At 38.0% G+C, this 24,357-nt stretch overlaps 4 protein-coding genes across 6 annotated transcripts; 1 reads left to right on the forward strand and 3 right to left on the reverse strand.

Moving 5' to 3' along the window:
• Window positions 1–107: 107 nt before the first annotated feature.
• On the reverse strand, window positions 108–1,230 carry LOC105687118 (U3 small nucleolar ribonucleoprotein protein IMP4). The gene has a single exon (XM_012402505.3). The coding sequence runs from the start codon at window positions 1,090–1,092 to the stop codon at window positions 157–159; it is 936 nt and encodes a 311-aa protein (XP_012257928.1). The 5' UTR covers window positions 1,093–1,230; the 3' UTR covers window positions 108–156.
• On the forward strand, window positions 1,171–5,244 carry LOC105687115 (phospholipase A-2-activating protein). Its single transcript, XM_012402498.3, has 6 exons — window positions 1,171–1,547; window positions 1,724–2,599; window positions 2,717–3,047; window positions 3,112–3,352; window positions 3,473–3,894; window positions 3,965–5,244. Exons 1-6 carry the CDS (start codon window positions 1,411–1,413, stop codon window positions 4,289–4,291), a joined length of 2,334 nt encoding a protein of 777 aa, XP_012257921.2. The 5' UTR covers window positions 1,171–1,410; the 3' UTR covers window positions 4,292–5,244.
• Window positions 4,694–10,579, reverse strand: LOC105687117 (dual specificity protein phosphatase Mpk3). The gene is made up of 4 exons (XM_012402504.3): window positions 8,619–10,579; window positions 7,477–7,665; window positions 7,124–7,366; window positions 4,694–6,386 (listed from the first exon to the last, which is right to left on the reverse strand). Exons 1-4 carry the CDS (start codon window positions 9,007–9,009, stop codon window positions 6,010–6,012), a joined length of 1,200 nt encoding a protein of 399 aa, XP_012257927.2. The 5' UTR covers window positions 9,010–10,579; the 3' UTR covers window positions 4,694–6,009.
• A 5,387-nt stretch (window positions 10,580–15,966) lies between these two features.
• LOC105687109 (ATP-binding cassette sub-family G member 8) lies at window positions 15,967–24,344 on the reverse strand. 3 transcript variants are annotated; one of them, XM_020853016.2, is made up of 7 exons: window positions 23,903–24,344; window positions 21,429–21,534; window positions 19,521–19,646; window positions 18,679–19,428; window positions 18,070–18,575; window positions 17,529–17,995; window positions 15,967–17,416 (listed from the first exon to the last, which is right to left on the reverse strand). In XM_020853016.2, the coding sequence occupies exons 3-7, from the start codon at window positions 19,631–19,633 to the stop codon at window positions 16,844–16,846; spliced, it is 2,409 nt and encodes an 802-aa protein (XP_020708675.2). In that variant the 5' UTR covers window positions 19,634–19,646; window positions 21,429–21,534; window positions 23,903–24,344; the 3' UTR covers window positions 15,967–16,843. The 3 variants fall into 3 exon arrangements, with proteins under 3 accessions (XP_020708675.2, XP_012257912.2, XP_020708676.2); XM_012402489.3 differs by lacking the exon at window positions 21,429–21,534 and having other exon boundaries at window positions 23,903–24,343; XM_020853017.2 differs by lacking the exons at window positions 21,429–21,534; window positions 23,903–24,344 and adding an exon at window positions 21,225–21,360.
• Between the last annotated feature and the right edge of the window lie 13 nt (window positions 24,345–24,357).

Below are 24,357 nucleotides of genomic sequence, written 5' to 3' on the forward strand. Positions count from 1 at the left end.
CTAATTGTAATTAGAAAGACGGACAAAACTAACGAAAAGGAGGAAAAAAAAACTTTTCTAACGAGGAGATTCATTCGTAGGAAAAGCAGGTAAGAATACAATAACCATCAGTTTAATGAAGTTTAATATCAAAAAATAATTTTTATAATTATTTAATCAGAAGTCATCTTCTTGTTGCCAACCGTCTTCATCAGATAAGAAACGCCTTTTGTAAGTAGTATTCATGTAAGGTCTCAAAGCCCATTCCGTATCCGCAGCAGAGGCATTGTCTAATGTGCCTAGTTTAATTTCATACAACTTCAGCTGAAACCTGGGACCAACTTCTGACATTTCAATGTCCTTGCCATTAATTTTTTTGTAATTATGATGACGAAAAGAAATGTAATCATCATGGTTTGCAAATGTGATTATCCGCTTGCTATCTTCCTTTGGAACAGGGAATAAATACTTCAATATGCTCATAGTTCTTAGACCCAATTTTGATTTAAAGTTGTGAAATATCAGATGAGGATACTGCTCAGACATTGTTCCAATATCAGGGATATCGTGACGCATTACAACATCGGACATTGTGAAATAAGCTGTAGGCCCATAAGGAAGATGGCATATAACCAAAGTATCTGGTACACCTCTGTGTTCATGTATGATGATGAAGTCGGTTACATCGTTAGCTCGACACGCATGAATTAGCTGTTTCATTTCATAGTTACCACGGTTCATCCTTTGGGAATTTGGGAAGATCAGTCTGAGTTCTTTCACGAACATTTTCAACCGGGAACTTGGGTCACGAGATGTAGTTATTACAATTTTTGGGTCTTCAACTCCTGCCCAGCGGTACTCATCATCCTCATGAGTAGACACTGCACCACCCATTTCGGTACCAATTGCCACAGCCATTTGAGGTCCTGCATCTTCCCATTCTATTTTTTTTTGTAAATGCAACGCGTTTTTCCTCAGGTCATGATGAATTGGGGTATTCTCTTCCAGGCTATGTTTTAACCTGTCTTTTTTGTCTTGTATCGTTTTTATCTTGTCTTGTACAGATTTTCGATAGAGATATTCTCTCCTCAAACGTGCCTGTCTTCGCAACATCTTCGCTTTCCTCGTTTGGTCTACAGTTTGGGCTTCAATTGAATCAATTACCGATTAATTAAATAAGACGTCGGCTGTCATTCCGTGATTAAACGCACGTGTTTACGGTCTTGATAAATAACTTTATAATCCAATGAATAAATTTGTATATGTATAATAGTTCACGAGAAAATAGTTAGATGATGGTGTATGGTTGGAGCTTCGAAAGCTGGGATCGGTTAGAGGTGTGAGAGGCCATCTACAGTAGCTGTATGATCTTTGAATCGGATGACAGTGGATGATACATGCAACTTTTCGCTTTTCGTGAGTTAGAAGATCATGGAAGAATCACCGTATAAATTGAGCAGTATACTTCTTGGACATAGTTCTGACGTTCGAGCTGTAGCAACATTTAAAGATGGAAGTTTAGTTTCTACATCCCGTGATAAAACCGCTCGTCTGTGGAAGCCAAATGAGTACGTTCAGCCTTCACGTAACCTAATCTTTTCTTCATTTATTCTGAGCCGGCGAGCCTTTAAAACAATCAATTCCTCGCTTTCGGATGTTCACTGAAAGTAAAAAATAGTGGCAAGACAGGTATGGAAAAAAATATAAGCCACTTGTCAACTAATCTCCAATCAATTAATTCCAGGACAAATACCGAGTACAGCGAATCTGTAGTGTTGAAAGGTCACACCAATTTTGTGAGTTCCGTATGCGTACTAAATCCATCCGAAAGATACCCAGAGGGCTTCATATTAACAGGTAGCAATGACAACAATATCTGTATCTATAAACCAGGAGATCAAGAACCATTGCACATTGTCAAGGCTCATCAGAACACAGTGTGCAATTTGAGAACAGGAAATGAGGAAGGGACATTTCTTTCAAGTTCTTGGGACTTGACTGCTAAATTATGGCATATTGATCAGCCAGATCAGCCACAACTGACTCTAACCAGTCATACGGCTGCTGTATGGTGCGTTGCTGATTTACCTACAGGGATTATAGTGTCTGGCTCAGCAGACAAGACAGTTATAGCTTGGAACAGAAACGGTACCATACTCCACAAGTTTTCTGGGCATACAGATTGTGTTCGTGGACTATGTGTCATCAAAGAAGATGAATTTCTATCTTGTGCCAACGATGCAGTTGTCAGACATTGGAGTATAACACAGGGGATATGCCTGGGGATGTACTGCGGGCATACTAACTACGTTTATGGAATAGCTTCTACATTTTTGTCGGGTGGGTCGCAAGTGGTCACATCCGGAGAAGACAGAACCGTCAGAATTTGGCGTAATGGAGAAGTTCATCAGACATTAACACTGCCCGCACAATCGGTATGGTGTGTAGATCTGTTGCCTAACGGAGATATCGTCACAGGAGCTTCAGATGGAATTATCAGAATTTTCTCAGCTAATCCCAATCGCTACGCCGATCCTAAAACCTTGCACCAGTATGATGAATCTGTAGCAAAAACTAAGCTTAATGCTGAACAGGAATTGGGTGGCATCAAGATCAGTGAGTAGGTATTATTTCTCTGCTAGAAGGAAATACTTCTGTCATCGTTTGATTAAATTGTAACGTGTCGCATACTTCTTTACCGTTGAATTAACTAGACTCATTTTTCCATAATACACAGTCTTCCTGATGTCAAAGCACTGCAACAACCTGGACAAAGGGATGGTCAGACAAAGATGATAAGAGACGGAGATTCCGTCAAGGCCTACAGTTGGTCGCAATCACAAAAGAAATGGGAACATGTTGGTGACGTAATGGGTGCTTCTGGTGGTAGTCCGGCAACGTCTGGCAAACAATTGCATAACGGTATAGAATACGATTACGTATTCTCAGTAGACATTCAAGATGGTGTCCCACCTCTAAAGTTACCCTATAATATTGGCGAAGACCCGTGGTGTGCTGCGCAAAAATTTATCCATGATAATGATCTTAGTCAGCTATTTCTTGATCAGGTAAGTCGGACGTTCGAATAAAAATTTGTATTATGAATGCATAGCTATGTTATTATTATTCCAGGTAGCAAATTTCATAGTAAAAAATTCTCAACCCGGGCCTGTGTTGAACACTGAAGCTCAATTCGCCGATCCTTTTACGGGAGGAAATAGATACATACCAGGTTCAGGAGCACCTGCACGAACCGTCACCAATAACATAAAACCACCTTCGACTAGTTCTTCTAATACTTCTGTGTCACAGTCCTACATCCCTCACTCTACGTACTTGAAGTTAGAACAAGCAAATCTTCCCGCTATTATCGGTATGTTGTTCATCAATCTCCATTTTTCGTTTTTTATTATATTCCATTCGTTGTTTCTCCATTTAACTGTTCTTCATTGAATACTTTTACGATCAATTATTGTCTGTAAAAATATTTCAGACAAACTACAAGAGTTTAACAAAAAATTTGGCGATAGTATTCACACGGTTCCAGAGGATCAGTTAAATTCGTTTGTCAAGCTTATGTGCAATCCCGATAGAGAGGCTGGCCGAACTCCTTCTACAGAAGTACTGAGAGCACTTCTGGATTGGCCAAATAATTCGGTGTTCCCTGCATTAGATGTTGCACGATTGGCTGTTCTTCGACCAGACGTAAATCTGAAACTGTGTGACGAGAGATTATTGTCTATTGTGAGAAGGCACTTAAAATCTGATGCGATACCTGCCAATCAAATGTTGACCTTCAGATTACTCGCCAACATGTTTTGTCACGACAAGGGCGAAGTGTTATCTCTGCAATATAGAGATGAATTACTCAAAGCTATACTTGACCTTCCATCATTTGGTAGCAAAAATAATCAGGTAAATTTCATGATTTTGATGACTAATTCAACTAGTTGTTGAGGTAATAATTGAATCATCATTCCTTCAGGTTGCGATAGCTACTTACATGCTGAATTTGATAGTAGCGTTGAATAAATCCAATGATACTCCGGGAAAGAAGAGTGCGCTGAACGTGATGTTTACGATATTACCACTTATGAGCGAGCCCGAAGCTGTTTTCAGGGCTCTGGTTGGGCTCGGCACTATTTTAGCAGCAACACAAGACCCTAATGACCGAAATGAGTTGATAACAGCAGTACGAGAATCAGAAAGTGCTCTAACTGTTCTCAGAACAATGTCTGAAAGTTCTACCGACCTTCCTGTGCAAAGTAAACTAGCTGACTGTTCTAAACAAATTATTGATTTAATTATCTAAATAATTGTGGCAGCCAAGCTTTTGTATTTTTAATATTAAAAGATAATTTGTTTTTTTTTCCATATTTTGAGATACGCAAATTTACTTACGCGCTAATTTAGGGATTATCATACGACTCTGTGCTTGTGTCTGATATGCTCCTGTGTCACTGCCATGATAATAAATTTGGTAATATATCAAGTGTTTTAATAATTGTTTCGGAATCATTTAGTAACAGATCGATTACAGATAATACGGAGATGACTTCGTTTTTAATATATCGGAAAAAATCAGGGGATTAAAGAATTTGGAAAATAGATTCAAACCAACGGGTGGGGTTGAGGCAACGAGAGAGGAAGAAAAATACAATTTGGTTGAACTTTTCAAGTTGAAACGGTAGAGTGGGAAAAAAAAAACCAAAAATCACGTAACCTAGAATGTGTATCTAATCAAAATGAGTTGAGATATATACACCGATGAATATAAAATAATTTATGTAATATACATAATATTTGATTTAATTCTTCGGACGTTCAATCCATTAAACATACAACAGACAACAGTGTAGTAGTAGAATATTGTTATTATAGTAACGTCAAATATATATTTCCTTAACTGTTAAACAATGACTCTTGAGTTGATCAAAAGTCAGTTTACCCTAACTTTGTAATTAGTTACATGAAAAATAACATTCACTGTATATATCCATATTAATTTGAATTATGTTTGGTGAACAATGCATATACAATATTTTTATATATATATTGAGATAGTTTGTTTCAGCCAGTCAAGGCTCGTGGCGGGAATGTGAATGTGTTTTTTGTTTTGTTTTTATAAAAATAATTTTCAATATTCTTGAGATCTGTAAGACAATACCACATAAGTGATGTGTTGCTTTGTGTAAAGTTTTTTTTTATTTTAAATTTGTTTTTGTTTTTCTTTTTGTTTAAAACAATTAAAGTATGTGCAGATGATACGGACTGCGATATTATTTATTTAATTATTCATTTATTTACTTTCTTTTGCTAGTATATCATCATTGTCCCAAGTACAGGGGGCCTCTGAACGCATATTTCAACAACCAGAAAAAGCCAAGTTGTTAACGCAGCCAAATATATTTTTGACGATATATGAACCGATCTGGCTATTAAATTTGCTTCTAATGCTTACAAACTACTACAGCAGTTTGAATCAATTATTATTCTTAGTATTTTTATTCTTATTATTATTCCTCTTCCTCTTCTTCTTATTATTACTTTTTGTTTCATGCATACCAAGTTACATGGAAAGTCGGACAAAATTATACACCAAAAGGAGTAAGGGAATGCTCTTCTTAACAAGATTAACAAATAAAGGTTGTGCTGCAGAAGGATATAATCTCTTCAGAATTTCATCAATCATCGGGCCATATCATTGTGACGAAGAATTGGGCTCTCAAAATTTGCAGGGAAATACGTGGGAAAATATGTTTTTTCAATTAAAAAGCTGACCAAGCAACGCTTCAAATTACAAAACATTTCTGCTATCAGTTTCGTTGAACGAATTTAAAGCAAGGCGATCGAAGCTTTCGACAAGTTAACAATCTCCCTGAAAACGTTTTCATAAAATTTGACTATTTAATAATACAATATCCTCACCTATTTCCCTATAATACCCTCCGCATCTGGCGATGCGGAACTGGACAGCTCTAAACAACTAGGAGGGACCTAGAATTTGTATTGGGTCCCCCCCGGCCCGTCTCATTCTGCCGGCGTACTAGCCGCCCACCTGTCAAATTCAATTCCGGAGTCCGGACTAAGCCCTAAATCGATGGGACTTATAAAACTTGGTACAGGACAATTACAAGGACCTCCCGGTCTACAGGCACCGATGCACCTTCTGTCGTTGCCTTTACTTCTGTCCCCTCGATTTCTAAGTTCTCTTTCAAAACTGTGCAACTGCTCCATAAAATGGAAATTTGGAGCTACGTTAGACTTTCTACTTCTGACCAAATTAAAAGCATCGTTCAGGCTAAGGCTGCATTTGTGCATAAGGTAGGCGACTGTTATTGTAACAGAACGTGAAACTCCAGCCAGGCAGTGAACCAGTACACCTTTATCCGAACTTCTCGCTTCCTCTGAAAATACAAAAGATTTCTAGACTGAAAAAAATAAGAAACGGTACAAGAAACATTCGGAGGAATACTCGCGGGGATTTCACGAATTGATTTGATTAAAATTGACAGATTTTCTGAGGATCAATTCAAGTGTGATTTAAAATAGCTACCAAATTTTCATAAAAAACGCTTGCAAAATAATCGAGAAATCTTCCCCGGGATTCCCACGCGTTACCTGTGTATTTTTAATTACAAGTTTCGTGGCAACAATAATGAAAATATTGAGGATAAAATTTGAATACTTCGTAAAAATACAGGCGGGAATTCCATTCGCGGATGGAACATGGCTTAACCGGATATCCGTTGTTTAATTGTCTAGAGTAAGTTCGTCCGCCACGTGGGAAAGTTTCTATTTATAAGAATCCCAATTTAACTGCCGCGACTTTCTTAAACAGGAAATCCTGTTTAAGAAACACTTAAATCTAAGAAATCGGATTGCAAATTAAAATCCATATCCCGCCGCAGACACGAAATATTACGTTTGCTAATTTTAGCGCGTATTGCGAATAACTTTGAATCATTTATTTTCGAAATTCATTGAATCAGTCAGAAATGTAATTCGAGGAATACATACTAAAATCGGATTCTGTTCTTGTTTTTCAACCGATGATTGAAAAATTTAGTAAATAAATTTGGCGGAAACTTTTTGTTTTAATTATTTCAATGCTCACCGAAGCTGAGAAAAATAAGTTGTTTACCTATGAATTGAATAGCTTGCGGGAAGAAACTAGCCAAATTTTGACTCCAGTGATCGCTGATCGGTATCTGCATGTACTTAATGGAGCCAGCATCTTCGAAAACATTTGGTAAATCAGGTGTAACGTTGAGAATATACTGTATCCTGTGGCGAGCTAACGCCTCTCTGTCTTCACTATTGGCTGCATTTCCTAAATATAAGTGTGGCAGGATTTCCACTGGAAAGTCTTTGTCCTCCTCAGGACCTATGGAAAAGGGAAGCAAATACTTAGTCGTCTAAATTTTCACAATTGAACCATGATTAAAAAGGAGCCATAATTTTAGGAGATTCGATGACTTGATATGAAATACTGACCGACAGAGTCACAGGTGCTGTCGCTGTCCGAATCAGAGTATGCTCGCGTTGTCGGAGGAGTAGAAATACGAAGGGATCTTAGACCCATTAATTCTCCTTCATTCGGATCTTGGCCTGTGAGACCCTCGGCATTTCCCTGCCCTCCTTCGCACCATTCGGGATACCTATCTCTGAATGCTCCAAAACCACCTGCAATTGGAAATATTACAACGGTAAATCTACAGGGAATGAATGGTCTTGATACTGGTAGTGAAACGATAATATTTCAGTTTTTATTAAGATGATGTAATTACCGGTAGCATTTTGCAATTTCCTCTCTTAATTTCATTATTAAAAAATGGAATAGGCGTTAATTAAAACTGATATTCGATTAAAAATGATGAATAATTATTGACGAATATTATCAGCAGCCAAAAGACGATATAAACATTTTTAATTGATCAAATAACATATCAATAGTCTTCAGTTTATCAATTGTATTATTGTGCAGGGATATAGGTCAGGCAGTTGGTTCTAGGGCAAGAAATATAGTGATGGCTTGTATAGTACCAGCCCCACAAGAATCAATATTTCATTCAGAACTCTCTCTCTCCCACTTCAACTGCTGTTTGCAGCACTCTTAGGAGTTTTTTTATTCACCAGACCATTTGCAAGGTTACAGGGTGACGAAATATTATCGCTCAAAAATTGTTGCCGCGATCTTTCATATGTATATTCAATAACTAACTTGAAAGAAAAATCGAATTTTAACATTACCAATGGTAATGATGGTGGATATAATATTTTTGCACCGAATATTGAGTCAGAAATGTATCATGATATTCTGATTCAGACTATGTAGAGAATACAAGTGAAAAAATAAATTCAGACGAAAATACCAACGCAAATAATTCTCGTAATACTGTTCCTTCTGCTTACATAGGAATTCTAGGAAGCTGAAGTCGTTTGCAATTATCCTGTACTATGCTCCAATATTACAGGCACATGTTTCAAACGACTTGGTGCTCAAGTGAGCAGTTGTTATCAGAAGTGATATAATTTATCTTGTTCAGTCAAACTGGCAGGAAATTGTAAAGTGAAAATCACAAAATTTACCGCAAGATGTTGATTGATAATTATCGATCTTTACCCATTATGCTTACCAATTAAACTAGCTACTCTGCCACCACTGTTCCTAAGTCTTCGGGTGAGAACTTGGATAGTCTCACCCTGGTGACCTGCTGGTTCAGTGGAATCTCCTATCAGGATAAAAGTGCCACGGCTTTCTTTATCGCCATACAAAAACACCTCGACTCTAGCTCTCAGATCCAGGCATCTGATCGTAGCTAGAAGGTCAACTTTTCCAGCTGCCAATCGCCTCAGCATGATGCTTGGAATGGCTAGTGGAACTGAACCCCGTATGTGAGCTTCGGAAAACTCTGAATGAGCTCTACAGTCTAAAACAAGTAGCCGACTTGGTCCTCCGAGTGATCGTAGCTCACCAAATAGCCACTCTGGGGCCACAAGACCTTCCTCCGTTGTTCCACCAGGCATCTCGAAGATGATATTATTGATGCTTCTTACCTGAACCCAACTTTTGTATTGAATTCAATTTTCTTTTTTCAAACAGCTTTTTTTGTACCCAATCATAGGCAACTTTTTGACTATTTGATGACAGAAATATTTTGAAATTTATTCAGATGTATTCCGGAATCTCACTCCCAAAAAACATTGATTTTCACTCACTTGCCTTTTTAAGAGTAATGAACACTCTCTTGTGTTTTGTGTACTTATGAACTTATTAATAATTTCTTTGTTTTATTTTTTTTTTTTTACTTTGTTTACGTTTACACACGTTTCTTTCGTGGATACGACGATATATATTTTAGTATGGCACTTATTAATATTAATATTTAAATAGATTGGAATTATGAAATGTCTTGGTGAAACGATTATATTATGACGTTTTGTTGAAATTCTTTGAATATTAAAATTTTTTTTTTCTCTTTCATATACGTATGTGCTATCATATATAAAATAATTCCTATACGTATATTTGTTTAATGATAAACGTAGGTGATAATTACAATTTATAATGATGGCTATAAATCATTATTGCTTTATTGCAAATTACGTGCGGTCAGATTTAAAATTTCTTATTTTATACAATTTGTTTATTTATTTGTTTGTTCATTTATTTAATTAACTATTAATTTGTTCATTTTTTTATCTTTATATTTAGATAATAAAAAATATTTATATGAGAATGGCACTTTGAAGGAAGATATATAATGATAATATTGATCAACAGCTTCTAAAATATTATTTAATCATACTCTCGTAACTTTTTTACGATGGCAATCGTACGGATGGGAAGATATTGGCCAGAATTTCGGCATAACTCCTCTCCTAGATTATTGATTTTTCAACAATTAAAATGTATTAACAAGTTAAGTTTGGAATGTTTACAGTCACTCAGTAAATGCATATTAAATCTTTTGATTATCGTAGCGATATTTATCGATTCACAGTACCGTAGCTTACGAATAAACAAGGAGGTGGCATTTTCCTTCACCTCAAAGGCATATATATACGTATATGTATATACATATATTTTTCTTTTATAATATTCACACCGATCCCATGAGATCAAACAAACTGGATGCTGTGCGTTTTGTAGCCGCCACGGTGCGCTCTCAGCGTCGTCGTCGAATTAAACTTCTTTGCAGTGTTGAGAAAAAACTAAACTATATGCTGGTATTTTTACTGCGAATATACAGAGTAAACTTAGCGCGTAACAACGCCGTATTCACCTCACAAAACCTTCCAACATATCTGACACGACTATTTAAATGTAAAAAAAATTTCACACAATTTTTCCTTCCTACGAACCCCCTTTTTTCTCTCATTCCATTTACCCAACAATCTTTTGCCGGCCACACCTTGCTCCGAGCGTCCCTCTGTGGAGAATGGGCGAATGGCGATCAGTTTTACGAGCACAGCTAACTCAGAACTCCCACGATTGGATCCCGGTCACGTGGTTCGTACTCCCGTCCAACCGCAGCCCGGGCTGACGTCAGTTCATTGACAAAAGATGTTTTCATTAACGAGGCGTGGGTAGATCCCAGAGTCTGGAGGGATGCGCGGGCGTCGGTCGACGTCAAGAGCTTTTGGACCATCCAGGCGCTGCTGGCAGAGGTAGGGGTGAAGGGCGTCGGGGACGTATTTTCTCCAACGGCCCCGCGCACTATACGCGATCCTTTATAACGTGGGTGCGTGCTGCGTATTATTACGATACGGAGACACGCTTGCTTTCGAGCAAAGTCTATGTATTTACTCTCGATGTATCTATGTACCACATACCCATGTACCGCGGACGCCCATGTAATACGCTTCACCCACCGCACACTATACACCATACTAGGATTCTACTTGTAAGCGTGATAAAAGCATAGATACGACCTACACGTGCACGCAACGTCGCACACACGCGTACGTACCTATCGAGTGCGAGCCTCTACGCCCTGATTTTCACTGTTTTAGGTGTGGATAGATTACGAATAGATTTCCGCTGCTCGTCTCTACGAATTTGAGGGGATGATAAATATGGCTGACTACGAGGGATCCGTATATGGTCAGGTATGTCCCCTGCACCTTCGAAAGATACCATCAACGGAAGGAATTTATTCACCCCGTACCTACTAGATGAACACAAGGATAGGGAGAATCATGCTCCAAGGATTCAAACACGTACCTGCGAATGAGGGTGGTAACTATTTTACTTGAAACTTTTCTTTTTCAATTTCCAATATTGTTTTTGAAATTTTCTTTCCCAAATTCTCGCGCGAACCCTACATGAGTTGTACCTTTGGTATAGATGTGAATATTAGAATACTAATATTCATATCCTTTGATCATTACGCCTACTTTTTCTTCTCCTGTGATATTAACGATGATTAAAGCTTGTACATGCTACGTACGTACACAAATACATACGTATTACCTTAAGCCAGACGTGCTACATATGTAAAAAAATTACAACTACATATTTGTAGTATACATATAGTATACGTAGCGTAGGGCGCCAGACACCCACCCAAAGTCATAGTAGCGTGGGTTGGCATTCCGTTCAGTTAAATGTCGTTAGAATTTAATTACTTCTAATTATAATCTATGTCGAAGAAATTTTCACGCTTTTTTTCAAACTATCCATTGTGGCTATGCGAGGATATTTATATCAATGAAAAACCGTGATCTAGTACATGCTTATGTTATATCCGTATAGTACGTGTCATTCTTTCGCCTGAAAAAGAATATTTACCGACATCACGTTGCACCAAATTATGCACATATTACAATTTTAGTTTTTTATGTTACATTCTACTTTAATAATATTTTCGCTCAGTTTCCTGGTATACCCATCATCATACATACCGTAGTTCATTTACATTTCAAAGTTCAATAACATCGTGGTGCAGTGCAGCTTGCATTAAAATTAGCTGAAAATTTGCTGCACCCATATCCGCGTCACGATATACGTACATATACCGTATGTTCATGTATAACGACAATGAAATTCGTCACCGATTAATCATGTAACATGTCAATTATAATAATTAGGCTCGTTTTGACACTCACGGATTTCGTTGTACCTACAGTCAGAAATCGTTCCTGCAGCTGATGCGAATAGTTCTTGCAATCGTTACGACAACGTGTAGACAAATTTTTTTGTTAAAACATTATTAATTATTTCCAATGAATTTAATCGGACAAAAGTGAAGATCAATTAAGCGCTTTTCATTACGTAGACACGCACTAATTCTACACACATACAACGTAGATGATGATAACGGAAGTGGATGAGTAAAATTTAAAGGTGAAATATGCTTATTATGTATAAAATCGTATAAACGGGATATTTATGAGAATAACAAAGTTCTTGGCACAGTAACGTTAATTATAATCATGTGTTATTTACTACAGACGATTGCTCGTTTTCAATTCCTATTTACATTCACAAGTCTGCAGTAGGAAGAGGCTATAAAAATTGAAGGACGTTTCGTTTTAGTGTACAATACATTTGTACATAAAATACACGCCCATTCTATACGTTGGGAATGGCATTCAATGAACGTATACTATACTATACGAAACTTTATATCTGTACTCTTTTTGCCATACATGCCGCGGAACGTGAACGTTATGTATATTGTATGTGTATACGTAGGATTAATGCACAGTAGGCTAAGTTTTTATATGTGCATGTGTACCGGAAACGTTGCGCTATAGAGTACGACGTGTTTAGTATGATTGTGAGACGTGATCATAGACGTATATATTATAAGTAAATATATACACGTATGTACGCATGTACGTATTTACGGTGCGTACACTACAAGGTGTGGGCCGTGAGTGTGATTGCCACGAAAGGCGGTCCGACAGCGCGAGGCCCCAGGTTGACAGGAAATGGTTCGAGATAAGATAATGGCGTCCCTCGCCGCCTCTCCTGCATCCGGCTGGCTTTCTTTGCCTCCACCCAGTAGAGATCGCCATTCAAATACCACAGCAGTATTCGTCCATATATGTATATGCATGCGTGTATGTGAACTGAAGATGTAAAATAGTAAATTTCACTACCATGCCAATGCATACCATGTATGTATGTACGTATATTCTCAGCGAATGTAATGAGAGAGGATTTTCAATTCTAATTTGTTTTTTGACTTCTCGATATAGTTTCATATACGTCTCAGCAACGGGGCGTAATTATAAATCATATACCTGTATGATACGTACAATGTTATAGGTATGTGTAGTACCGCGAATCCTGTTATGACTGCAGCCGCGGTATACAGAATCGAAACTTTTTTCCAACTCCCACGTCGCAAATGATAATATGAGAAATCTATGATATGAAACTTTTTCTTTCTTTCTATTCAGTTTTCTCCCTCTCAAACGTTTACGCATGTTTTGAATAAATCGTCGCGATTAATGAGGAATTCTTGTAACATTGCGACATCGTATATGCCTTGTATTTGTGGGAAATCATTCGATCGTACTAAACCTGCCCATATACGCGACGGTAGTACGTATATATATGTATGTATGAATGTAATAACGTTTGACCCAAACAATGGCCCTCCTGGACACGAGGCCCAAAAACCCCCACGATAACGGAGCGGGAGATGCTTGAATGGTTCTAAAAACCGGCGTGCCCACATTCTTTCCACGCATAAAACGCGTTCCACGCATCTATGGTAAGAAAACCAAAAGATCAAAAATGAAAAAAATATTCCAGTCATCCAACGTGTTCGTTATGGGTGTACGTTTGCTTCTCTGCTGCTCTGCCCACGCATATGATATACCGAACTCCAGTTGCTCCATGCAAGAAAGAGAAAAAAATTAAATGCAATAAATAAAGTGAATAAATAAAACAAGCCACGAACCACATACTTATATATGTGCGAATATGCCGAACATCGTGTAAGAAGCATGTATTAAAGTGAATACGTTTAATTTACGCATCTTCGGTGTGTATAAAATGTACACTCGGCGAGTGTGATTCTTAAACTATCCAGATTAATGAACATCACAAATCGTGGTGTCAGAATATAACTCGCTCGGTATACTTCGTAGAAATTCCCGATGCTGTTTCGAATCTCATTCGCTTCTCTTTCTAGTATAAGTATGTATGTGTATACTATAGTTTGCCTCTCGTGCCGCAGGATGTGTATACCGTAGTATTATGTATACATATATATATGTGACTGGGTATATATACTACGTGATAGTAGGTAGATAGGCGGGGGTAGCCGCCAGGCGCTATTAAAGTAAAGTAATCAATGAACCAGTGAAAGGAAAGGTGCGGGCAGACGAAGAGACAGGGGAGAGATGAAGGGGAATCGTGCGCGCCCACGCCGCGGATTCTATGTGCACAGACACTACATACATATTACATAAATATACATATTCTATATGTATGTATATATGTATACTTACACAAGTAATACAACTCATGCCTTATCGTAGCCGCGTTTTTATTCGCGTATTATATATATATCTTCAATACGCTACACTTATAGCCATGTCGTAGTGTACAAGTTTCTCAGTCTATATATGAATATGCTCAGGAGTATGTATAGGAATTGTCGGGTGAGACATGAGAAACGAGAATTATTGTACAGAGAGAGCCGCAGACGAGGCCACATCTAATTCTTGGATGCGTTTTAATAGGGTCAAAAATTGACCCTTATACATACGCCTTGTATATCGTAGAATTGAATACAGCTAGCCTTTATCAGAGACTATTCTGTGAATTTACTCTACACTATACATATACATACATACTGTTACCACAGACGTAAGTTGGACCTCGATAAAAACAGTTATTAAACTCAAATTTCGAACTGCAGAAATTTTTTTTTTTCCAACAATTTTACACCTCATCATATGTTTGATGTATGTTCTAAGATCCGAACACGCGAAATTTGTTGTCGACAACGGTATGATTTTTTTTGTTTTGTTTATCATTACACGTATGCTGTGTAAGGTTGACAAAGCGTAATTATGGCACGTACATTTTCACTCATTTGTGCGAAACAGCGTTTGGCGCGATGAATTTTATACATGCTACACGGTATACGCGGATATTAATCTTTTACTTTCTGTTTATGACTGTATGACTGCAGTAGACGTATACTACATGCTTATACATCTATAATACTCGTGTGAATTATTGTATGTGAAACACGAATTTATCATGTGGTACGTATAATCTTGGAGCTCTTGCAGAATGAACAAGTGCACTGCATCGCAGACGTGAATGGAATTCTCTGTTCATTTCGAACATCAACAATACGGCGTGATTTATACAGTATAATACTCCAAACTTACACTGAAATACCTATGTGTATCATTATCCTATCTTCATTTTATCAATAAAAGAATAATTAAGCGCTTACGAATATCTAAAATCGGAGACAGCGATCTTGTGGATTTTTTTCCTATAAGTAAAACGAGTTTACGTTCGGTCGAACTTACTGAAACCTGCACAAGACTTCTTTTTGTTTTCATTTTATTTTGTCTTGTTTTTTCAATTTCTGTGGACATCGCATGCTCAATACAACGGTTGTAACTGATTTCCATAAATTACACAAGCTGTGTGATAACTTGTTACGTATAATTGCACAACAAATTGGTCGATGGCATCTATTTAATTACATAAACATGAAAACCATTTGATTCCTAATCTCCGTCAAAAGTTATTTAGAAATTTTGGATAAATAATAAAATTTATTAAAGAAAAATAATCTATATCATCTTACGTGGATGAAGATTAGGAGCACACCCGACGCTATGTGGTGCTGGGTAAGCATGCATTATATCCAGTTCAATGAAGCTTCATTGGTCTTAATTGATGCAAGGAGCACGAGTTCAACAGGTTCAAAGCTTTTGAAGTAATTTGCACAATATGGTATAGGGCACAAAAAAAAGTAGATTAGTAGGCAGTAATTGTTGTTGAGAAATGGTTTTTGCTGAACCAAATCAGATCTTTATATGTTTATTGCAGAAATAAGGATTATCTATTTATGGCTAGATTCACAGAGAGTACAATACCCTCTTCAACTTTGAATCAACAATAATAATCATTCACCCACCACAACGAACAGTTGCAAGTGGGAAAGATTTTTTGCCCCTCCAACATAGCTGGCTCACTTATGCACAAACAAACAAAAAATATTCATCAAAAACTATGACACGCTTACAGTAGAAGGTTCGATTCAAAGCCAGGCCTTGCGTTGTCAGAAAACAGATGTGAGCCGGCGAATTACAACACGTGTTAATAAAGTTCATATTTTTCCAAAAGAGTTGAAAAAAGTAATTAGGTAATGTCGGTGTAACAATTGGTGATAAATCATGTGCTCCATTGTTGGGACGTTACTTTTATTTTCAGAAAAGTGTATCATGTATGGTTTGGTTTCATAACCGTTTATATTAAAGAGTTTAGAATAATTGTTCACACTCTCACCTGTCCCACGTACGTTCAATGTCTACTCTGTAAGTTTTTAAAGATCTCAACTTTAAAGAGTCACAGTAAGTTAGACATCTCCGAGATACATTTAAAGTACAATGCCTATTAAAATAATACATACAGTATACTCGTAGCTTATACGTTATGAAATTAGAAGACGGCAGGCAAATTAATTTGCATTACCGTATATACTGAATAATTATGCACCCGACATTTGCAACTCACGCAATATATTGCACATTACAAGAATTCATGACCAGTTAAATTGTTCCAAGCGGATAACTCTGAATACTGTTTTGTTAAACGTTTACGTAGCATTCTCTCGTTGCTCAAAAGCATTAGAAGGACAACGAGCTCTCACGGTTTATTTGGTGCGCTTCTCGGTCGTTTGGGCGTAGCATATTTAAATATTAAAAATCCTATTATAATTAAAACGATCAAGACTGCGGTCGAAACACTCAACCATAAAACTGCTTGAGTCTTGATTTTGTCAAGACCAATTTCCTGCAAAGCTGCAGCACCGTCAGGAGTTTCACAAGTTGCTTGAACGATTATATCTTGGCGTAAAATTTGTTTAGCTTTGCAAGGTCCGTGTACTTGCGGTAGTAACAAAGACAGTACCCATTGCATCGGACTCCATTGCCTGTACCACCATGGGAAATTTTCCAAATGTAAGCTTACGCCACCGGCCAATGTTATTTCGCAGATTATTAAGCCGGAGAAAAATGCTGCCAAGCCAGGCCATTTGCAAATATGAGCGAAGAAGACGCATATCAAGTGCTGAAACATCAAATACAGCAACCCATTCGCGAGGTAATGCCACAGCGCAGTCAAATTTTCATCTGGAGCTAAATGCAGGCCAGACATTGCAAATGCTGGAGCCAAATATATCAGGTATATAGCACACCATGAAGGTATACCACACAGCAACTGAAACGAAAATTATTTCTTATTATAATGTATGAAAATTTTGTGGCAGAGCTGAGCAGTATACAAGGAAAAAATAAAGAGGTTATTTCTTACCCAGGAAACAAGGGCTCACCTCTATAAAAATATAGACGAATCGTCCGTACAATCTGTCCCTGATTTCTCTCTCGACACTGGGTCTAGCTGCATTTACTTCACTGATAGCTATTAAATTAAGTGGCCAGCATAACACGCCAAAACTGGCGTAATGCATTCCAATTCTGTCCCTTAAATATAAGTTTGTGTCATTGGATACGTTCCAAAATACTGCACCGAGTACTATACTCAAAGATGCAGACAACAAAATTTTTTGTAAAATTTTTGCAAGTGCTCCAGGCTGGCTGTATATCAAAGTCTTTAGGAGTAGGACGTAAATTTGTATGAATATATTCACACTCGATATAGGAAGGGGCAATGGTCCGGGTGGTCCAGGGTCAGTTAATCCCGGTAATCTTATCCTGGCCAATTCCGCCAAGTGATCTATCCGCTGCGACGATTCCAGCATTGCTTCTGCAGACAGATCATCTAATGTGACTAGGTCGACTGAAACAAACGAAAAAAATTCATTTGAAATTTGATAGGTACTTTTATTAGGTCGGCAATTGCATGATACTTACGATAATAGTCTGAAGGATTCTTAAATGGCGGACAAGGAAACTCAGCCAGTGCAAAATAGGGTAACATGTCTCTCCTAGGACCGGTGTACATGATTCTACCACCAGACGTAAGCGCAACTCTGGAGACCATAGTCAGTATCTCATAGGTCGGAGGGTGAAGGGTTAGAACTACAAGTCTCGGTCCTCGCCCAGCCCATTGCCTCAAGTATTCAACAAGGAAAAATGCGTCAAAAATATCGAGGCCGTGTGTCGGTCTGTCCAGAGCCAATATGTGTGAATCTTGCAGCAGTCGACACGCCAAAGCCAGTCTACGGACTTCTGACGTAGTAAGGGTATTGACAAGACAGTGCTTCGTCGCTTCTAAACCAAGCTCTTGGAGAATAGCATCTGATTCCATTGAAGATGACGCCGAGCCTCCTTGTAATCTCAAATAAAAGGTCAACGTTTGCTCCGCCGTAAGACCTGGACTCAGAGTACTTTCTGCCGATAAATAAGCAACACGTGATCTGGAAATAAAACATGGAACATGTTGGAATGATAACTAGTTCATGATATAAATGTAAGAAGCAGCGATAATAGCTCCTCTAAGAATCGTGATTTTCTTAGTACCTCAACAAAGAAGCCGACATGGATCGTCCATTGAGCAAAATATCTCCTCGTTTAATTTTCCTTTGCCCAGAAATAGTCTCCATCAAAAGTGTTCCTTCTCTTTCTGTCGTGGCCATTACAGCGAGTACCTCATTGGCTCCTGCTTCCAATGATATACCTCGTAATAAAGGCAGTCCATTAGATCCAGAGGCCTCAACGCCTCTAAATTGTAAATGCGGGTGTTGCATTGCCATTACTGGCCTAATCTGCATTGGAAAATTTTCCGGACCTAGAGCACCGTGTACATATCCAGGCTCAGTTGGTGCCATACTGTGTCTCCGACTGGGTCTATAGGTATTCAACAAATTGGCCTCACTGACACTTCTGAGCCTCGAACTCTCCCTGATATTAATTTGAGAACTCGCCTGTTCTCTAGGCAGAGCATGAACTTGTCGAAAGTCTGGATCGCTCCTAGCCGATCTCATGGCACTCGTTTGTGCGCCACCCCCATTATGAGGTACCCTGCGCCCTTCCTCGCTCGAATCATAGCCGCTAGAACCATCCCGCATCCTAGACGGAGGCAGCACCCTTGGAAGTCCGAATTTTAGATATGTATATGAATTATTTGCCAACGGACTCTTGGGACCATATCTTGGATGCCGTAATATGCTTTGAACCGTTGAATCTCTGAGCTGAAAATTACCATACGGTAAAGGAGACTTCTCCGCTGAACCCAAAGCTGAGTCGGTAAAGTCAGAGTTGAGATTTTGCCTGAGAAAAAGAAAAAAATCATCAAGTAGCCGATAAAACATTCAAGTAAAAAAGAACAATGATGAAAAATCAAAAAATCAGATTACACTTACCTATAAATTGACCAGGCGTGCAAGTCTTCGCTGGCAGGTGGTTCCAGACCCCGGGTATCCAGTGCTCCAGGGACGGAGTATCGCCTCTCTAATTCCCAAGCTTCGGATCCCATATCGATGTGTTAACTGGAAAGAAAAATCATCACGTTGTTAACAACAAGAATATGAATGTACAACTTTCTTATCACAAAAATAGGAACCAGTCTATAAATATGTCGAGTCGTGCAATAACGTATGGGCATTATCATACCGCCAAAGTAATATAGAAATAAATGAACTAAAAAACGGTACTTTGAAATAATAATGCCGTATCCAGAAATAAGGAACGTAGATTTAAGGTACGATTGCTGTTTATGTGTAAAGGTGAAATATGGTATTTGACGAGTAAGAAAAAATCTAGATAATTAAACCAACGGGAGTGGGGATTCGGAAAAAAATGTAAGAATTTATGGCGTTAGATGGGTATGTATGCAGACAGACACCATGTACGGAGAAGGTACCGCTATTTTATGAAGCCTGGAAGACGGGTACCGAGATGCACAACTAACAGGAATATGCACGCTAGACATATAACGACAAATAGGTGGTGGTCTACAGCTTCAGACTATAAACTTTGCGAACCTTCATTGCAAGAAACTCCTGATGTAGCATCCGAAATACAAATAACGGTGAAAATGATTTCTACACAAAAAATGGGGAAATGGAATCCACGCGACTATATTGGTCATCTTTTCATTGCGGAGAGTGGTCATCGATTCGCTATTTCTACCAACTAGGACAACCGTTCGAAATTGTGATGATTATTAAAACTCTAATCTTACGGATTGTTAATCGGCGTACGGATAACATACAAGTTGTACCCACCGTGTCTCGATATATTACTTTGTCGCATCTCATGTACGCGTGCATAAACTGTAATAAAAAAAATGTCTTGCGGACGCACATTTCTACTAGATTTTGCGCGTGCTGAGTGTCAAGTTATAACGGATTTTGTTCAGTGTTAAAGAATAATTTAATTCTTTTCAAATGCAAAGTGACTCAGGCCCTCGGCAATTCAACTGTTATTGTTGAGAAAAAAACGTTCGAGTATAGCTTAAAAATGTACACTGAAAAACCCGCATCATCGCACATATGTCGCGTCGTGTTTCTGTTTTGCAAAGATTTCCAGCTATCATTACCATCCCGATTCCGCGCCTGCTGCCTGCACAGTTTTTTCCCCATATCTCTGATATACCTGCATACCTTGTACCCGCAACATCTACCGCACGATGCCAACAATCTGCGGTTCTCGAAGCGTAAACAGCATGTGCGATATCAGGCAGTATAAAACGAAGAAAACCAACAAATAAAATAAGTGCGACAATAAAAGCGTTGAAAAAAATTAATGATGCTTTCCACATGACGTACAACTAAGTCAATTTATTATAACTTATCGATGCTTTATTTTATCCGTACATGCGCGAAATTGATGTACAATTTTCTCAGCCTGAATTTTACTTGGCAAGAAATAATTCAGAGATGAGAGATGTTTATTGACCAGATCTAGAAATAAAGAAATTCCATTTATTTATGAATCAAATATTATTTCCTTGCAACAGCCACATGTGTCGACTTAAACCTCTAATACGAGACATGTATTCAATTGTAAGAGTGATAAGTACGCACATTACACCCAGCAATATAATTACTTAAATAAATACCCACGTAGTTATTCTACGCCCGACGATCTCTGTGTTTTCAGGTGACACATTCCGCGGGCATCTCGCGGTTCCGTTTTTTCCCCGCATATTGTGGGTGGTGAAAAAACGCCTGTTAAAATACTTTCCGACACTGTAATGTAGTATTCGTAGAATCGAGAACCTATACTAAATGATTCATGCGTACACCAATCGTATTTAATATACACACCGTGTAATAAAACAGGTATGCAGACGGTGTAACCTCACGCCCTGTTGCTGCAGGGACCTTGAATCCATGATGAATCCGCACAGCACAAATATTGCTGCTGTTATTGCTGTAGAAAAAAGTAGAAAAAGGAGTAGAATGGAGGATAGGAGAAAGAGGAGGAATGAAAAGGAGGACCACCACATCGCCTCTGTAATATGCATATGTTACTAACGGGACACTTTCCATTGTTGTAAAAATTTAACAACAGCTCGTATTGTGCGCGCGTACGCATATGTATACTTTACTGTGTGATGTAAAATTTGAACCGTATAAAAACGAACGTTCTTTCTTCTACTTTTTTTTACCTTCAACCGGCTTACCCGACGAGAACAAAAAAAATGATTTCCCGAGCCAAAGAAAAATTATACTTCAATCTTCTCATATATAATGACGGTATCATATTCCACTACATTCCCACGTGCTACATTATATACCTATTTATGACATGTGTATATAGGTGTATTATACATAGGTATATGTAACGCGCTTATTTCATTGCACGGTACTGGTAGGTATGTATACTTATATGTATATTTGTACATCCGCATCTATGGAATGCGTATTACGTACATTCCGATCTTGAGTTTTGTAATAAGCATTTATAAAAATGATGATGATGATGATGATGATGATAATGGTGATGGTGGTATTGATGATGCACTGTTACATATATTTATGTACGCATCAGCCGCATGCCCGCGTCGAACGGTGCATGCACCCATCAATAATTCCGTAATTATACCTTTATACACAAATCCTCTTATGTGTATATGTATACCGTGTATATAACGGTCATGTCGTTAATGTCATGCACGCATGTTACACAGATATACGTGTACCTATCAGACATGTATCTAGAACTAATTATAAAAAAAAGTTTTAACGACAGCGTCAACAGCTTTGCATGCAAAAAACATGTATGAGTATGATATAGATATGCATACATACGCACGTGTGTAATATCGGTAAACATAAAAAATAGGAATTAGAAAAAAAAATACGTTTCATCTACTATACGAAACGTGCGTAAATATGAAGTAACTGAGTGATTGAATAAATAATAATAATAATACCGTGATGTATATTTTGACGAAGAAAACCCGTTCTCGCAAGTGGCTATGATATGGACACAATTTTTTTACATCCAAAACGACGATTCCGTTATTTTGCAGATGCTCGTTTAATAAAAATTATAATTTTACTCTAGCCGCTTGAAGAATAAATGTGGGATAAATAATTAGAATTTTTTCCTTCTTTTTCCCCCACTTTTTCATGGTTCCTATAATAATGTCGTGCAGGTGTAATTAGGGTACCTATACATATTATAAATACTGACCTCGACTATCCGATAGCACTTTTATACATGTATACCTTTGTGTGGGTATGTGGTACAATATTATGTTCATACTTGCGTAAGACTTGTCCTTCGATAATTATCATTCGATATGCATATCGACGACGGGTACCTGCATGCGTACCTGTTGTAAATGATGTCAAAAAAAAATATCTCCACCGTGAATTAATTGAATATTTATATCCGATGATAACTGAGAGTCACAATCAGAGATTCGCTTTTATAATAATAATGCTAGATTGTCATCGTTATATCCGGTTGCAACTCCTCTTTTTTGTTCTTTGATTTTTTTTTGCCAACGCCGAGGGCAGCAGCTGTGCAGCTGACAAGAGGCAATGATCCGACGCGTGGATGGAATCTAGAAATTTATATCCGGAGCTTGACAAAGCATTATAAAACGATCTGGAGTTATTATTATTATTATATCGTACTCCGATGAAATTGCATTTTATGCACCTACCCGTATGATATGTATACATTAACGCGTGCATATATGCGCAATGATTTTCAAGTCGCTCCCACATAATGGGAAACAAGAATAGGTATAACGCCCAAAGTAAAGTATTCGAAATTCCGACGTATTTGTTTTACCTGTATGACTTCACTACTCAACTCTGAGCGTATAGAGAAACGGGATCTGGAGATATGACTCAACACAGCTGTATATTACAAATCAGCTATATAGGTAGCTATAATAGTGTATAATGTATAGATATGTTAGCTATAATACACAGGATTCGTATTATTCACTGCTGCCGATCATATATTTTAAACCGGTCGCAAACCCTAGACATGCCTTTCTTTCGTTAAAACTGTACAGTATACGTTTTCATACATCGCATCATCAAATTATACGACTCTGTGTTACGAGTGTATAAGAAATTAAGCACAGATGCTGATTACCCAATTGGCGCACGTTATAAATTGATAATACACATATGCATCAAATATCAATCTGTTGAAAAAATATTTGGTAACATAATTTCCCCTCGTGAACAAGCATTTGTACTATGTTAAAATGAAATGATAGAATAAAAAGAACATGCAAAGAATGACTACTCCTGATTTTTAAAATACTCACGATGGTGGTGAAGTATCCGACACAGAATGGTCTGCCGAGGTTAACTCGAATGTGTATGGGTAGGTCTACCGCTTAGTAAGTATTCGACTCTTCCTCCTCTATCCGAGCGTCGAAATCTCCAAGAATCTCAGCTCAGTTGGCCGCGCCATTTCGTTGTTTGTACTTCGCGATTTATTTTGTTTAATTCCATGATAACTTGCCGCCACGACATACCGTACTGCAGACCGGTTGAGCACTTTATTATTCTGAAAGCCACATTCTTCATTCAAAAGGACGTTAGACGGTAGCACCGCAAGCGTGTAACACGGTCGATTTTAGATAGCTGCGGTATGTCCGTAACTCGAGGAAACGGAGAAGTTGGCGGTAAATGCGGCTTCGCCGAAGAAATCGGCTTTTGCCGGAACTCGCGCTGTCAGAACACAGAAGCACTCAGAAGAGCTGAGGAGACTTGAGCT

The sequence above is a fragment of the Athalia rosae genome, chromosome 1 (genome assembly GCF_917208135.1).
Source record: "Athalia rosae chromosome 1, iyAthRosa1.1, whole genome shotgun sequence".
Classification (NCBI taxonomy): domain Eukaryota; kingdom Metazoa; phylum Arthropoda; class Insecta; order Hymenoptera; family Athaliidae; genus Athalia; species Athalia rosae.